This window comes from Natrix helvetica (genome assembly GCF_964273705.1).
Source record: "Natrix helvetica genome assembly, chromosome: 5".
Lineage (NCBI taxonomy): Eukaryota > Metazoa > Chordata > Lepidosauria > Squamata > Natricidae > Natrix > Natrix helvetica.
The window spans coordinates 102,386,966-102,404,684 of NC_138551.1; the positions used below are offsets into that span (position 1 = coordinate 102,386,966).

Below are 17,719 nucleotides of genomic sequence, written 5' to 3' on the forward strand. Positions count from 1 at the left end.
GAGAGACGGACTCCGTGCGCTGCTCTGCAAGGCTGTCGCAGCCGATCCTCCGCTGTGCTGCAGCCAAAGGCCGAAGTGGCTTCTCTCTCCTCCTCCTGCAGCCGAAGGAAAAGCCCCAGGGAGACGGGCTCCACACGCTGCAGCCCGGCAGAGCAGCGCGCAGAGCTCGTCTCCCCGGGGCTTTTCCTTCGGCTGGTAGGAGGAGGAGAGAGACGGACTCCGCGCGCTGCTCTGCAGGGCTGGTAGGAGGAGGAGAGAGACGGACTCCGCGCGCTGCTCTGCAGGGCTGGTAGGAGGAGGAGAGAGACGGACTCCGCGCGCTGCTCTGCAGGGCTGGTAGGAGGAGGAGAGAGAAGCCGCTTCGGCCAACTTGTGTAAGATAAGACAGGCAGGCGGGTGGGCGCGTGACTCTGCCGAAGAAAACGTAGAAGGCGCGGAATCAGCTCTGCCTGAAGGCAAAAAGCTTGGACCTCCCCCCCGCACACCCGTCAGCCAAAACCTCCCGGGAGGCTTCGGCTGGTGGGCAAGCAGGGGTGGTGGTAGCTCCGAGCCTTCTCGCCTTCAGACAGAGCTGATTCTGCACCTTCTACGTTGTCCTGGGCAGAGTCATGTGCCCACCAGCTTGCCTGTCTTGTCTTACATAAGTTGGCCAGCTGAAGCCTCCCGCCTTTCCTGAGCAGCTGGCAGCTGCAAGAGGCGCGAAGGGGAGGCAGGTGGGGTTTGCAACCCGAAGGCTGGCATTTCGTCTCTGCAGCGTGAACCAGCTTGGGTGCGACCGGAGAAGCTTCTTCAGTGGAGCTCCTGAAAGGGACGCAGGCTGCCACCGCTCCACTGAAGACATTTCTGAGAAGAGAAACTTCTCCAGTCAGGCCCGAGCTGGTGGAGCGCAGGCAAGTGCCGTCCCGTGAAAGGGGCGGGGCAGGAAACTTACTTCCGGGTTCATTGGCCAACCGGATCGCGCGATCCGGTGCGATCCGGCAGAAACCCACCACTGGTGTGGAGAATTGGTCTAGGAAGCAATAAAAAAAGAAAAAAGAAATACATTTTGTTTATTTCATTGGTAGGATGGTGCTTACTCTTCAATATTGGCCAATTGCAGAATCATGAAGTTCTAAAGTAAAAGGAGCCACTGAGGTCATCCAGACTAAATCCTGCTCACTGTAGATACCCACATCAAGTCCAGCCTTCCCCTGAAGATACCAATGAAGGAGAGCGCCTGTTTTCTTCTTTGGTGTCCATGCATTCTTACAACCCAAGAAGCTCCAATAAAATAAATGAAATTTTAGACAGCTAAATTCTCAGGGTTTAATTTAGTCTAAATATGACAATGTTGTATTTTATTCTAAGTAAGAACATGTTTCTACTTATAAGCAAAGTAGTTTGAAGGTCACCTGTGCCTTCGCCCAGTGTTTACTCCTCGGGCGCCATTCCTTGAGGTTGGATTAGTCTCAGAAGAATGAATGGAAAGGCAGAAACACTGACAATTGTTATTTAATACTGATGTTATAAAAATAACACACACTAAACAAGTGTTCCAATGTAAAAAAATCCAACACCCCCCCCATAAGGAGATGGGTAAGAACATTATTCAGGTAAGTACAAACACATGACATCAACTCAGAACACCAGAAAAAAACCCCAGCTCACCTATATAACAACTTCCAATAAAACGGATACCCACACAACTTTATTAAAAGATGCCTGACTATTCCACCCACTATAATACAGCCAACACAAAAAGAGTAACATTATAGTACATTAAAAACATCTCAGAAACCACCAGACATGGCATGACCGTAGCATGAAAACCAACTAAATCCCTCCAAAACATTGTATGTAAACAAAAAGACCCAATAGGTCAAGAAGAACAAACAGGGGTCACTTACAACATACAATGTAAGGACTTAAAAGCCACTATGTAGGACAGATGGGCAGAAGACTAAATAGTTGTCAGAAGATACACTGAAAGATCCTTAATCAAACAATACATGGACAGACACACCCATAGTTTCAACCGGAAAGCTCGGAGCATCCTAAACCAAGCCTAATTCCAAAATGGTAAGAATTTCCTGGACGCTTGGCATTCAGACAAATCAGTCATCAATTGATATATAGAGATAAACCACATTTACACACTATTCAAAAAAGACAATAAAATGCTAAGAAGGAAACAAAAATATCCTCTCCAGCAGCCAACTCCCAGATAACCTGGTGTTAAAACTAGACAAACATTCAAGCACAAAGCAATATCCTAATCAAGGAAATGCCAAGGAGAAAATCACAACTACACCAATACTGACAGGGCTAGCTATTATAAATAGGAAGGAGACCCACATTCACTGATTATGCTACCTAGTTGGGTAATGAAACATCTGCAAGTAAACAACCAAAGACCACACAGTTCAACCCAGAGTTACACATATTCTCTTCTATTGGAACTGATTATATTCCTTATCTTCTTGTTTGCATAAACACTCAGTCAATAAAATAACATTGAGTTCTCCCAGTTCATTTACTGTAAGTAGAGAAGGATGACAAAAAACTGACATTTATCCTAACTGCCTCTGGAATATTTTCTTTAGCATGAGATGCTCTCTGAACAAAACCAACGTTTCAGTAGAATTATTTCCAAATTTCAAATTCATGGAGAATTCTATGCTGTTGACTATCTATTTCCAACCTCATTTCTACTAAAAAAAAGACCATTCTACCCAGTGGTGGGATTCATTTTTTTTAACTACCGGCTCTTTGGGAGTGGCTTGAGGGGCATGGCAGGGGAAGGATACTGTAAAAATATCCTTTCTTTCCCCAGTCTGGGGGAAGGTTACTGTAAAATCTCCATTTCCTCCCGATTAGCTGGGACTTGGGATGGGAGCGGGGCCAGTCAGAGGTGGTATTTACCAGTTCTCCAAATTACTCAAAATTTCTGCTACCGGTTCTCCGGAACTGGTCAGAACCTGCTGAATACCATCTCTGATTCTACCTATATCAGATATCAAATAATCTTGATTTAGGCCTCAATCAAGGAAAGACAAGTAACTGGTTCTACCATGCAAAGGAACTTTTGCTTCAAAATCTGAAAGCATATTCTGACTCAACCCAACTTTATTTAGTCAGTTTATTTTTTTTTCCTGCAGCAGAAAAAAAAAAAAAAAAAACCAGAGCGGACATACAGTATATCCATATTCATTCACCTGGCATGTTTTAGTAAACCACATTATAGAGTTCAAGCAACTGAATGATCTGAATTTCAAAATCTTCTCCGAAAGATAAAGCTTAGCCTTCCACTCGCCTCTGGTGACTGTGTGGAATATATTTATTTATGCCGCTCGGAAAAGACACGCCGGATCTCCAGCCATTAAGCCAGTAAAAATTACACGCTGTGCTCATCTGTCTGTTAGGTATCTGTCAAGTGCAGAATAGTACATAACCATTTTCAAAGTAATAATGATGTTTTATCATTTTAATTACAAAGCTTTGAAAAAACATTCCCTGAAGGACGTGTGTTGGGGTGGTCTAAATTAACTGTAGCGCTATAGCCCAAGGGTAGCTAAAAAGAGACGGAGAAACCAAACTTTCATAGCAGTTAGAGCAGCTGTCTTCTTGCCCCAGGGATGCTGGGGTATTTAACAAGCAGACAGTCTGGCACTGGCCTCTGATTAGCAACATTCAAAGATAGCTGGGTAGCATTTGCGGAGGCTCCATTGTTCAGCATTTGATTAAACATCTGGAGGATTTTTACCAGGATATTCACTTCGAAAAATCCTGCAAGGGCTGTCATATGTGCTTCCCAATTTGACTGACAAGGCACTGAATCAAATTCCACCATGCGGTAAAAGCGACCCTTTTAATAAAAGGGAGAGAGGGAGGGAAGAAACTAGTTTACAAAAAAAATTGCAAAATGGGGATGCAAACCCTTCTAATTTATCTCTGAAATATTTTCAAATCAAAAGATTGAGGGGACAATAGAAACTGCAGGACCGGTTTTACTGCAGCTTATACTAAAACAAAGAACTAGAACTTTTAAAAAAAGAACTAACAATATACATACATACATACATACATACATACATACATACATACATACATACATATGCTGGTCTTGTTGTATTCAGGTCTTTTCCCGTGTAAGATTGAGATTGTCTTGGCATGGGAAAAGACCTGAATACAACAAGACCAGCATACCTACACCCGTGAAAATCTACGAAAACATACATACATATATACCGTGTTTCCCCGAAAATACGACAGGGTCTTATTTTCTTTTTACCTACAAAATATGGCTTGGCCTTTATTATGGGAGAAGGGTTTATTGTTTTGGGGTTGCCGGGTGGCTGCTCTCTTGCAAGTGGGCTCCCAAAGAGCCGGGCACAGCCTCATGGGCGAATGGCTGTGTTCCACTGTCGCAGCAGCGCAACACACCAGCCATGAAGCGACCACGCCCACGAGCAGCCACCCGGCAAACCCCCTTTGCAGCCGGGCACAGCGCCATTCACTGACATAGGGGTATCGCCAAGCCACGTGAGTGTCTGTTCACCGCCGCATGGCTCCCGCAGCTTGGTGCCTTTGAAATGCCAGTGAATGGCGCTCTGCACGGCTGGAGAGGGAGGTTGCAGGAGCGGCTGTTCTGCTCCTGCTCACGCGCCTCCCAGCCTCATGATGCCCTGGCCTACCTCTCCCCACAGAGCCAGAGCACCTCCACTGCCGCCTCCGCCACTATCCCAGCATGGCTTTTTCAGCGGCTTCCAAACCGAGTCTTCCGGCAGTGTCCGCTCTGGGCATACACTTTATGGTTGTGGGCCAGCTGCCAGCAGAGCATACAACCATAGAGCGTACGCCCAGAGTGGCCACTGCTGGAAGACTCAGTTTGGAAGCTGCGAAAAAGCCATGCTGGAATAGCGGTGGTGGCGGCGGTAGCAGCGGAGGTGCCCTGGCTCTGCAGGGAGAGCTGGGCCAGGGCATCGTGAGGCTGGGAGGCGTTTGAGTGAGAGCGGAACAGCTGCTTGCGCAACCCCCCTCTCCAGCCATGCAGAGTGCCATTCACTGGCATTACGAAGGTGCAGGGCCGGGGGAGCCGGGCGGTGGCGAACAGACACTCACATGGCTTGGCAATACCCCTATGTCAGTGAATGGCTCTGTGCCCGGCTGGAAATGAGGTTTGCTGGGTGGCTGCTCATGAGCGTGGTCGCTTCATGGCTGTTGTGTTGCGCTGCTGCGACAGCGCAACATAACTGTTCACCCCTGAGGCTGTGCCCGGCTCTTTGGGAGTCCGCTTGCAAGAGAGCAGCTGGGCACAGCGCTGTTCACCAGCCTAGCGGTATTCCAAAGGTGCCAAGCAACACGGTCACCTTTGCCTCCCCCCCCCCGGTTCCCACGGCTTGGCACTTTCGGGATACCGCTAGGTTGGTGAGAGGCGCTCTGCCTGGCTGAGGTGGGGGGTTGTCCAGGGGGCTTATTTGCAAGGGAGGGCTTATATTTTTGCCCACCAGAAAAATATAACATGGCCTTATTATCTGGACAAGTCGTATTTTCGGGGAAACACGGTGCATTCTATATCTATGAAGGAGATGAGGAGTTTTAAAATTTGATACCGTGTATCCCCAAAAATACGACAGGGTCTTATTTTCTTTTTACCTACAAAATATGGCTTGGGCTTTATTATGGGGAAAGGGCTTATTGTTTTGGGGTTGCCAGGCAGCTGCTCTCTTGCGAGGGGGCTCCCAAAGAGTCGGCACAGCCTCATGGGCGCATGGCTGTGTTGCGCTGTTGCAGCAGCGCAACACAACAGCCATGAAGCGACCACGCTCACGAGCAGCCACGTGGCAAACCCCCTTTGCAGCTGGACACAGTGCCATTCACTGACCTAGGGGTATCGCCAAGCCACGTAAGCACCTGTTCGCCGCCGCCCGGCTCCCGTGGCTTGGCACCTTCCAAATGCCAGTGAATGGCGATCTGCACGGCTGGAGAGGGGGGTTGCGAGTGGCTGTTCCACTCTCGCTCACCTGCCTCCCAGCGTCAGGATGCATTTTCCACGGTTTCCAACCTGAGTGTTTCGGCAGTGGCCGCTCTGGGCGCACGCTTTATGGTTGTGGGCCAGCTGCCTACAGAGCATACAGCCATAGAGTGTGTGCCCAGAGCGGCCACTGCCAAAAGACTCAGGTTGGAAGCTGTGGAAAAAGCCAGGCTTGGATGATGGCGGAGGTGCCCTGGCTCCGTAATGAGAGCTGGGCCATGCATCCTGAAGCTGGGAGGCGGGTGAGTGAGAGCGGAACAGTTGCTCGCACAACCCCCCTCTCCAGCCGTGCAGAGCGCCATTCACTGGCATTTGGAAGGCGCCAAGCCGTGGGAGCCAGGCGGCGGCGAACAGGAACTCACGTGGCTTGGTGATACCCTTAGGTCAGTGAATGGTGCTGTGCCTGGCTGCAAAGGGGGTTTGCCAGGTGGCTGCTCGTGAGCGTGGTCGCTTTATGGCTGTTGTGTTGCGCTGCTGCGACAGTGGAACACAGCCATTCGCCCATGAGGCTGTGCCCGGCTCTTTGGGAGCCCGCTCGCAAGAGAGCAGCCGCGCAGCAACCTCAAAACAATAAGCCCTCTCCCCATAATAAAGCCCAAGCCATATTTTGTAGGTAAAAAGAAAATAAGACCTGGTCGTATTTTCGGAGATACACGGTATCTAATTTTAAAACTCCTCATCTCCTTCATAGATATAGAATGCTTAAATCATGATGTCAGCGTTCCAAATATTATCCAGAATTAAATCAGAGTCCAAGGCAGAACTATTAAAGTTCCAATTTAATAGGACAGACATGTTGGTACATCTGTGGCAATCCCGAATCTGAAACTTCCTGGGTTTCCACCCAGTTGAAAGTTCAATATCTTGCCCCCACACCGACAAGTTCATCACATGGTCCAATCTTCCTCTACCACACTGGCATTTCCACCCATCTAGTTCCAGTCAGGTGCGGAGGCAAAGAATGACCTTGGGCTTCTAGAAAGGAATGTTTTATTATGACAACACATTCTACAATTCTACTCCTTATTATTCCCTCTCCCAATTACTACACTAATGAAACAGCATAGTAAAATAATAGTGTGTGTAGCAGGCCAAAGATCCTAAAAGAAATATAACTGTAGGCCTGACACATGCTACCCAAAGGGCAATTTCTGAACGAGAAAAAAAATAACCCTCCACATTCTCAGTTCACACCCCCTTATTCTTCCCTGACTTTGGCTATAAAAATTGAGCATCAACCATTATTGTCAAAGCAGCCGGGTAAGGTCTCTGCCAATGACCTTCTTCCTCCAAACGTGATGTTCTTCTACTCTACCCAACCTGTCTGAGGGAATAAGAGCGGATGATTTGTTCCAAAGAGCTGAAAACATGGTTGCACAATAGGTTAATGCAAAATGGCGGCCTAGAAAACGCATCTGTCGGTAGGGATGAGATTGCAGGCGAGCGCCTGGTGGGCCAGGAGGGTTCTGCGTTTTCACAGCCTGGGCACATGCATGTGTTTAAAGGGGTGGGAAAGGAGCTAAGTATCTGCACTAACCTCCAATTAAAGTCAATCATAAAAACAGCCTATTTAATGAGTGCAGATTTCTTTGGGTAATTATAACGCCAACCACTTTTTCCCTCTTTTAAATCTGTAATTCTGTCTTCTTGTTATTGCTTGCTTTGTCATTAATTGCCTCAGGACCTTGATTTCCTAGCAACAGACTCTGCCACCAAACATTTGGCTCCGGTTCAACATTTCCTTTGTGAAAATCACATGGTGGTTCCTTGGGCAGAGTAACCAGACTTTTGCTGTAAATGCTCTAATCGGGCTGCCTTTTCTCGGGAGCCAAAGGAAATTTAGCTGCAATTTCAAGGCTGTAGAGACGGAAAGGGTGGGGGTGGGGGTGGGGACAAGAAGCATCTGGTAATTTCTCAAGAAGCGATCAATAGCGCCAGTGGGCGTTTCAAGCAAAGGAGGCCATTTCAACGTTTGATAAATAAATAAATTGCAGCTCACCACAGATCAAAATGGAGGTTCTCTTCCACCTCCAGGGCAAGATCCTTGAATGTGATTTTGGGGGGCGGTGGCCTTAATTGCTTCTCTTGGTTTTTTTTTTCATGTTCCAAAGATGTGTTTTGTTTTATTTTTAATTCCTCGTTTTCAAGTTTCTTGAAATTGTCAATTGCCCAGAGGCACTTTTGTGAATTGGGCATCAATCTAATACACAAACAAATAAATCTATTTTCGAAGGATTGTTTTATGGGCTGTAAATGAGGCGACAAAGGGACTTTGTAATGTGATAAATCCGATTAATATACAGAAAAGTAGATGTAGATGCTTATTGTTATTATTCTTAGGCACCACCACGGAGAGACAGCCTGGCAAAAGCCATTATCAAAGAAAGAAAATGGCCGATGATATTCTTCCAAGAGCTAAAGAGTCAGGGCTAGTCTTTTGTGAACTCCTTAAGATTCACATATTGTTCAATTAAATTCTAAGCCGTTAATCCAGCAGCAATCTCTGAATGACCTTATTACGGGAAACTGCCTGCATGCCAAAAATAAGATATCACTGGGGGGGGGGGGGCACAACAATGCCTATCAGCAAGAAATATTAAGCACAATTAGTTTTAGTTGATTGAGTGAGGAGGCCTCAAGTGTTCGGCTGTCCCATCATGGAAGCCTCATCCTGACCTGCCCAACTCAGAACAAGCATTGTGTGGAAGGTGTGGAGTCAGGTATATTCCCACGTTGTACTGTTTTGTGTAACCCTTGCAAGCAATTTACAGTACTTGATGGATTGTAAAGGAATGCTTTTAGTCGTATGCAAGAATCAACAACAGATGTGCAATATTTAGAGCTGCACAAAACACCAGTCTGGAAGGAACATTAAGGCTAGCTGAAGAAAACAACATTTTAATGAATTTGTTCCTCTTGGATAATCTTTTCTTTCTTTTTTTTACATTTCTCACCAGCTGTTTCTGCAGACCTCAGGTAATATGATGGCAGCCACTGAATACATTAAAAAGGTAAAGGTTCCCCTCACACATATGTGCTAGTCGTTCCTGACACTAGGGGGTGGTGCTCATCTCCATTTCAAAGCCGAAGAGCCAGCGCTGTCCAAAGACATCTCTGTGGTCATGTGACTGCATGAATCAACGCCAAAGGCGCACGGGACGCTGTTACCTTCCCACCAAAGGCAGTCTCTATTTTTCTACTTGGATTTTTACATGCTTTCGAAATGCTAGGTTGGCAGAAGCTGGGACAAGTAACGGGAGCTTACTCCTTTACGCGGTTCTAGGGATTTGAACTGCTGAACTGCCAACCTTTCTGATTGACAAGTTCAGTGGTTTAGCCACTGAGACACTGTGTCCCTAACATTAATCATTACACTTATCATTACCATTAATACTTTACACTTGCGTTATTTGTTTCTGTCAGAATTGCCTTCTACAATTTGAATCAGAGAATGCGTGAATAGGAAGAACCAGCCATTGCATAGTCAATAGAGAAGCTCACTAAGACCTTCCCAACATGTCATCACCCATCACTCCAACGGGAACCCAACATTCCTCAAATAATTTTACTGCTTAGTAGCTCTTACCATCAAGGATGGTAAGGGTTCAGCGTGAATCATCTTTCTTTTAATGTCAGACTGCTAGTTGTTCTCCTGCTTTTGGCCAGAGATGAATGTCAGAGGTATTCATGGACAGTCAAGAAAGCCATGATCTCCAAGAGCATGTGTTGGCGGTTCTGCACGTTTTTTTACACGTGTTGCACGCACAATGCATGTAAAAATGAGAGGTGCTTCTACTGCATTCTTATGAGCACTATATGGACTTTTTGACACTCAAGACTTCTGGTCTGAGCACTTTGCAACTCACAATCTTTTTACATATTATCATGTACAGTGATGTCTTTACAACTTAGCACTTCTCTACTTAGGTTTGCTGCTGTCCTCCAATCCTGACTTGTAGTAGGCGATATATAGACCACATCTAGGAATGCATCTTTGTCTTGATAACTCCATTATAACCAACCTTATTTTCCTAGATATTTTTTTTTAGCGTCGGTGAGGAAGATGGAAGAAAAGACACTTACGCCTCCAGCTCCTTCACCCTAACCTTCACCTTTGTGAGCCTTCTCTCTGAAGTATTTGCTCTCTTCTAACCATGTCATTTGTCTCCTGATGGACAGAAGCAATCAGTCAGTCTGATGAACTTGTTCAATCTTTACTCTCAGGTTTGGACTATCCACACCAGGCAACTTCTCATGGTATCTTGATTAGTCTAGAGCAGGGGTGTCAAACTTGATTTCATTGAGGACTCCATCAGGGTTGTATTTGACCTTGCGGGGGCATGGCCAGCTTGACATCACTCTTGTTGGGGGGGGGGGGCTGTGGTGGACTGAGCATTCTGCCAGCAAAAACAGGCTCCCATGCTCCATTTTCCACCACGATGGCCTCCTGGAGTTCTCTACCAGTGAATATGGAGCTCGGGGTGGGCGTTGCTTTTCACTGGCAGAGAGCTACAGGAGGCTGTTGTTGCTGAAAACGGAGTTTGGGAGGGCCGTGCATGACCCTCCTGAGCTTCATTTTCACTAGGCAGAGGCACCGAGCGCTGGTCCTTTGCTGTTTCCAGGGTGGCCTCGCAGGCCAGATCTAAGCAATCCCCGGGCCGGATCCAGCCCCCAGGTATTGAGTTTGACACAACTGCTCTACTCCTCACAGTACTCAAGTCTCCCCTACTAATACAATAGCACTTAAAATACCGCTTCACAGTGTTTTACAGCCCTCTCTAAGCAGTTTATAGAGTCAGCCTCTTGCCCCCAACAATTTTATTGATGAGTCAACCTTGAGCAAGTGAGAATCAAACTGCTGAACTGCACATAATTAGTCTGCAATACTGCATTCTAACCACTGCACCATCACCGTGGCTCTTCTCAATACTCTACTCTTCCTCATCAAAAGAGAACGTTCTAGGTTGTTTAATTTGGGGAGCAAGAGAATCTTAGCAGAATTCTTCAAGTTCTGGAACTATTATAGAAGGTATGGGATAAGCAAATTACCTCCAGTGAGTTTATTTTTCAGAGCTTCATACTAGTTTATCCCTAATAAGGGCATAGACCAGCGATGGCGAACCTTTTTTGGCTCGCGTGCCATAAGGGGGGGAGCGCAGGGGGGGAGTGTGCAGGCGTGCCGCACCAATAATGCAATGTGCGCCCCCCAGTGCGCATGCGCGCACTACAGGCGCAACCCCCCACTTTTTGCATGCTTTTTTTGCCCTCCCCAGGCTCCAGAGGCTTTATAGGAACCTGGGAGGGTGAAAACAGCCTCCCCTGCCCCCCCGGAAGCCCTCCGAAGGCTTGAGGGACCTTCAGGATGCTTCCCTGAAGCCTCCGGAGCAGTCAAAATGACCCTCCGAGCAAACCAGAAGTGACTTCCGGTTTGATCAGAGGGTTGTTTTGAGCGCTCCGAAGGCTTAAGGGACTGGACCTTCATGATGCTTCCCTGAAGCCTCCGGAGCAATCAAAACTACCCTCTGAGCAAACCGGAAGTCCATTCCTGAACTTCTGGTTTGCCTGTAGGGCCGTTTTTTTGCATTCCGGAGGCTTCAGGGAAGCTCATGAAGCCTCCGGAGGGCCTCAGGGAGGGGAGGCTCTTTTCGCCCTCCCCAGGCTCCTATAAAGGCTCTGGAGTCTGGGGAGGGCAAAAAATGGCTTTAAAAAAGGGCGAACTTATCTGGCCAGCGCGCATGCCCTGACAAATGGCTCCACTTGCCACCTGTGCATCACTGGCATAGACCTTCTTAGCTTCTTTTACTCTTTTTTGCCATAGGCGTTTAAATATTCATTCTTCTCTTCTTGGGTTCTCTTTCCTGTCGCCTTTGCTCTTGAACATCCCAGCTCTTCTTTTTTGGGAGGTCTCATCCCAGCAACTTTCATGCAGAACATTCTACACACTATTTATGAACTAATAAAAGGAGAATATTTGCAGCTCAGGGTTGAAAGGAGGGGTCCTTGGTGCTCTCTGAGCTTGTTTGTTTTATTGCAGACATTTCATTACTCTAACTAGGTAATATCATCAGTGCTAGTAAGGATGAGGTTTGCTGCCAGCACTCCTTACTTGCACTGATGATGTTACCTAGTTAGAGTAATGAAATGGCTGCAAGAAAACAAGCAAGCTCAGAGAGCACCAAGGACCCCTTATTTATGAACTTTCTGCTTTCCCTGAGAAGACTTAAAGATGGGAGACTGGCCTACATGATTGACCCTTTCTCAAGCGACAAGCTTGATTTGCAAGAAGCGAGATTCACACACTCGCCTGATGAGAAAATAAAACACCACACATCTGGCAAGTTACCACCATTGCCTCCTTATTATCCAGTTTTGCCCCATAGGATCTTGATACTTTCTTGTTGTTTCTCTACTAAACAAGCTCACTTCCTTATGGGTTTAGGAAGTGTTTGGTTGCAAATTCCAAGTTGCCTATCCTCTTGGCAGAGGTGAAATACTACCGGTTTGGGCGAACTGGTAGTAAAAAAAATGCTACTGGTTCAGGTGAACCAGTTTTTCTGACGATCAGCTGTGATGAGCAATTTATATTAGCTAGAAAGCAGGATTCCCCTTTTTCGCTGTTTGCTTACCTTTGCAGGCACATTTTGCACATGCATAGAAGTTCCTGCGCATGCAGGGATGTGGTTCCTGCTCGCTCACATTGCTACCGAACTGGTAACAAAGGTAAGTAGATTTCAGCCCTGCCTTTTGCTAAAGTGCACTGGCTGAAACTGAAGTAGCTAATCATCAAATCCACCCCTCCCGATCAGACCAAATGTTGGGATGTAGACCTAAGCCAAGAAAACCGTACAATCCACCACAATCCGCTAAACACCCCCAAACCCAGATTTGGTTCCACACCTCAGTAGGATCACAAGCTCCCACTTAATAGTCTTCTTTCTGAAGGGTGACCACTATTGCTGAGATTTGCTAATTATGTTTAACAATGAGGAAAAATATACAACTTTAAATTCAAAAGGAGACCAAAGAAGCATTTACTTTTGTTTTTTCTTATTGAATATGAAAGTAATTTTCAAAAGCAATCATGCTTTTTAAAATTAATTTTGGAAGTTTCTATTTTTTCCCATTTTTAAAAAAATAATTCTGCAACTTTTAATTTTTGTTTAAGAGACAGTGTATAAAAATATTCTAGACAAATATTATCTTGCATAGTTGTATGAAAGAAGGAACATCCATTATTCTTATCCCTGTCTTATCCCTATCCAAAGCACTTGTCTGCATTCAAAAAGCAAAGCAAGAATATTCTATACTATACTTCTGAAATAAATACCAATTTAGGTAACATCAAGAAAATAACAATATAAAGATTCGTCCCAAACAAATAGGCCACTGGGCAGTTCAAACAATGAGTGTATGAAAACATAGCTTTAAATTCATTTCTAAGGTTTGGTTTGCAAGAAATGTAATTCAAGGTCTCAATGCAAATGAACATTTTGCAACATTAACCACACTTACTGCAATATAATAAACTTTAGCTTTTTCCACCAGCTTCCAGTTCTTCTCCATATCAAGATGTTTTTCTTTCTTATAGCAATTAGCAGCAGCCAAGTTAGCAATCAGAGACCTAAAAAAAATCATGAAAACAAGTCAGCTTTCTAATCCTCACACAGAATAACTACAATTTCTCTACTACCCCTTAATTATTTAATCAACAAAGTTATGGAATGTCAGTGGAGCCCATGCTATGTACTCTAAGATGCTACCTAACCTTTCTGCTCTGCGCTGCCCTCCCATTTTTTCAAATAATATGTATAAGCATTAGCAGGCTGCACACTCACTCCCAGTGTGTTGTATTTAATTGTTGTTTTCTCTAATAGTCCACTTGGGTGGCTGAGTGTTTAATACTATATGGAAGGATACCCCAAAGAACCTAATGACTGATAACACTGGAGGAAATGTAAACAGTTTTTCAATTAAAAGTGGAAAAAGCATTAAAATATCACAGAGCCTGACTAGTTTGCTTCCAGAATATAAAGTGTATTGGGGATACAAGGGGGGTGGGGGTGGGAATCAATGAAAAAGAATCCATTGGATTTTCCCTCACTACGATCTTCAGGAATCTTTTAATAGGGTTATGATTGCATTTTTGTGTTAGCAATCCTGCACTCATCTATCTATCTATCTATCTATCTATCTATCTATCTATCTATCTATCTATCTATCTATCTATCATCATCTATCTATCTATCTATCTATCTATCTATCTATCTATCTATCATCTATCTATCATCTATCTATCTATCTACCTACCCATCCATCCATCCATCCATCTATCATCTATCTATCTATCTATCTATCTATCTATCTATCTATCTATCATCTATCTATCTATCTATCTATCTTCTATCATCTATCTATCATCTATCTATCATCTATCTATCATCTATCTATCTATCTACCTACCCATCCATCCATCCATCTATCATCTATCTATCTATCTATCTATCTATCTATCTATCTATCTATCTATCTATCTATCTATCTATCATCTATCTATCATCTATCATCTATCTATCCATCCATCCATCCATCCATCCATCCATCTCTTAACTTATCTTTTTATATATATATATATATATATATATATATATATATATATATATATATATATATATATATATATATATATATAATTTATTATTTATTTATTTATTTATTTATTTATTTATTTATTTATTTATTTATTTATTTATTTATTTATTTATTTATTTATTTATTTATTTATTTATTTATTATTTATTTATTTATTTATTTATTTATTTATTTATTTATTTATTTATTTATTTATTTATTTATTTATTTATTTATTTATTTATTTATTTATTTATTTATTTATTTATTTATTTATTTATTTATTTATTTATTTATTTATTTATTTATTTATTTATTTATTTATTTATTTATTTATTTATTTATTTATTTATTTATTTATTTATTTATTTATTTATTTATTTATTTATTTATTTATTTATTTATTTGCTGGATGTATGCATGTATGTCCCAGCATAACTCTGGAGTGCCTCAACCAAACTGTTGGTTGAACAGTGGGCCAATGGGGAAGCGCCTGATGGACTTGAGGCAAACTGCCAGGATCGTAGACAGGGGGAAAGGAGGAGCGCATGGGAGAGGGAAAGGAGAGGGCAGGGATGATGGGCATGGGAGTAGGGGGACAAATGGCCCCTCTCAGACAAATGCTTCGGGGCAAAGTGCCAGGATCATAGACAGGGTGGCAGAGAGGAGCGCATGGGAGGAGGAAAAAAGAGGGCAGGGATGATGGGCATGGGAGTAGGAGGAAGAAAGGCCCCTCTCAATGGCTCCCTGTCAGACAAATGCTTTGATGTTTATAAATACCCAGGCAATGCCAGGTTATCAGCTAGTATAAATATAAAAAGGTAGCAGGGACAGGGGGACTGATATTTATTATACGATTATGACATCCATGCAAAATGATACAAACACATGGTTCATATTATTCGCATCAGGTTACACACAATGACACTTTGATGTTATGATGTCTTCACCAGCAGGCAAGGAGTCTGCCCCAAACTGGTTTTCTACCTAGAGCAGAGAAAGGACAGGGAAAATAAGGGAAAAAGAAGCAAAAACGGAATTATTCCCCTCCACCTTCTCTTTTATTAGACATTGGGGAATACACTGCACAATTTTGTTGCTGGTCTTATTTGATTAATTTGCCTGCAGAAGGGGACAGTTGACCTTGAAACAATTAAACAGGGCTGGATAGAGTATGGAAGATGACAAGGAAATGCTAAAATTATAGGTTAGATTAGGGAGATTAATGAAGGCAATAAAAAACCACTGCAAAGAAAACAACTTTGCCATGTCCATTTAGTTACAAAGAGCGATGTTCTACTCAAGGCAACTGCCTTTATTTAACGTCCTGAGCCTTATGCCTTAAAAAGAGATATTCAGAATAAGTCTGTTCTTCCATATCCTGGTTGAAAATTTCTTCCAGCTCTTTTCATTAACCTATTGCTCTATATGTGCATTGATACCAATGTAGTTTAGACCAGGAGGTCTCCAAACTTGGCAACTTTAAGACTTATGGACTTCAAATCCCAGAATTCCTCGTACTGGCTGGGGAATTCTGGAAGTTGAAGTCCACAGGTCTTAACATTGCCAAGTTTGGAGACCTTGGTTTGGACTGTTAAGCCAGAGATGGATTTTAGTCTACAATGAACATTTAAAAATAAATGTCATTCAAATGAAAAAAGCTTGGTTCATACAGTGATCTAATACAACTCTGTTATCCCGAGGAGCGTATTAATAAGAAAAGTATCAAAGATCCTGGTACTGCTGTCAAAATGAGACACATTACATACAGTCAAGATTTTTATCTCCTATGATCAGAATTATCTAAATCCATACAGACATGTTTATCTTTTATCAATGTTCTTACTTTGCAAATTTTCAAACCTGAAATCTACCCACTGCTGTTTCACCAAAATCAAGATATAAACAAGGAGCGAAGGCCAAAAAAATTGCTTTGAGACGATTAAAAAATGAATGTATAAAAATAGCGTAGATAATGAGGAAAGTATTGTTATCCATATTTTATCATCACAGCTCTTTTTTCACACCCGAACAGTCAGCCCTAACTGCAGAATTAATTTTATCATGAAAAGTGCAGGGAAGTACGAAAACAAGTGGAAAAGGATTTATTCCTTTGAAATGCAGCGTAGAAGCTGTAGAGACGTAGTTCATAGTGTCAGCAGCAAGGAAGCTAAGGAGAAACATTGTGTAATTTCAATTTCTAAATTAAACCCTTCAATAAACTTGAATGTCAAAATCAACTATCTACTGCACACAATCTCTGGGACATTCCTTAAATGGAATGAATAGAATGGTTTTTAAAAAGTACCTTTGACGAAACTTAGGTACATGCCTTTCTTTTAGTCTAAGCAATTTCTACTGTTTTCAAAATAATCTAAAACCCTGGACTATCCACAGAGTCAAGAATCCAATTTTTATCTTTCAGAGCCACCAACAATGAGCAGAAACATAATCATCTCCACCCCTTGGACAAAAATGCTTTGGGTAATCAAATACCCCAGAATGGGTAGAATAGTTTATGTTTAAAAATTCCTGTTAGCCACCCAGAATTACATTTGTGGGGTGGGGAGCCATATAAATCCAAACAAATAAACAAACACCGTTTTTGGGGAGAATAAGACACACCTTCCCCCCCCCCAAAGAGGGTGAAAATCTGGGTGCATATTATACACTGAATACAGCATTTTTGACCTCCTGAAACCCCACCTCTTCACAAAAATGGACATGCAGAGAGTTTGGGGGGCCTGCAAAGTGCTCCTAGGGGCTGGGGAGGGCAAAAGTGAGCGAAAAATGGGCTTTTGCTCGTTTTTGCCCTTTCAGCCTCTAGAAGCACTCCACAAGCATCCTAAAGGCTATTCATGCCCCCTTTTTCCCCCCCGCAAAAAACGGGCCATCTTTTGCACATTCCCCCCCCCTGCGAGCACTTATACTCCTGAAAATAAGGTAAATAAATAAATAAACAATAAATCTTGCCCTCTCAGAAATTCACAGCCACACCCTTTCTCCACAATAATAATAGTATTATTATTATTTTAATCATTTTTCGAGTACTGGTCCTGCTTTTCATATTTTTACTTG

General features: G+C 43.3%; 1 protein-coding gene across 2 annotated transcripts in view; it reads right to left on the bottom strand.

The window, feature by feature from the left end:
* ADK (adenosine kinase) overlaps positions 1 to 17,719 on the bottom strand; it is a 298,775-nt gene that overhangs the window by 151,127 nt on the left and 129,929 nt on the right. For both annotated transcript variants that reach the window (XM_081956528.1, XM_081956529.1), the window contains exon 6: positions 13,526 to 13,634. In XM_081956528.1, the coding sequence (XP_081812654.1) occupies positions 13,526 to 13,634 (109 nt within the window). The remainder of the gene's footprint in view (positions 1 to 13,525; positions 13,635 to 17,719) is intronic.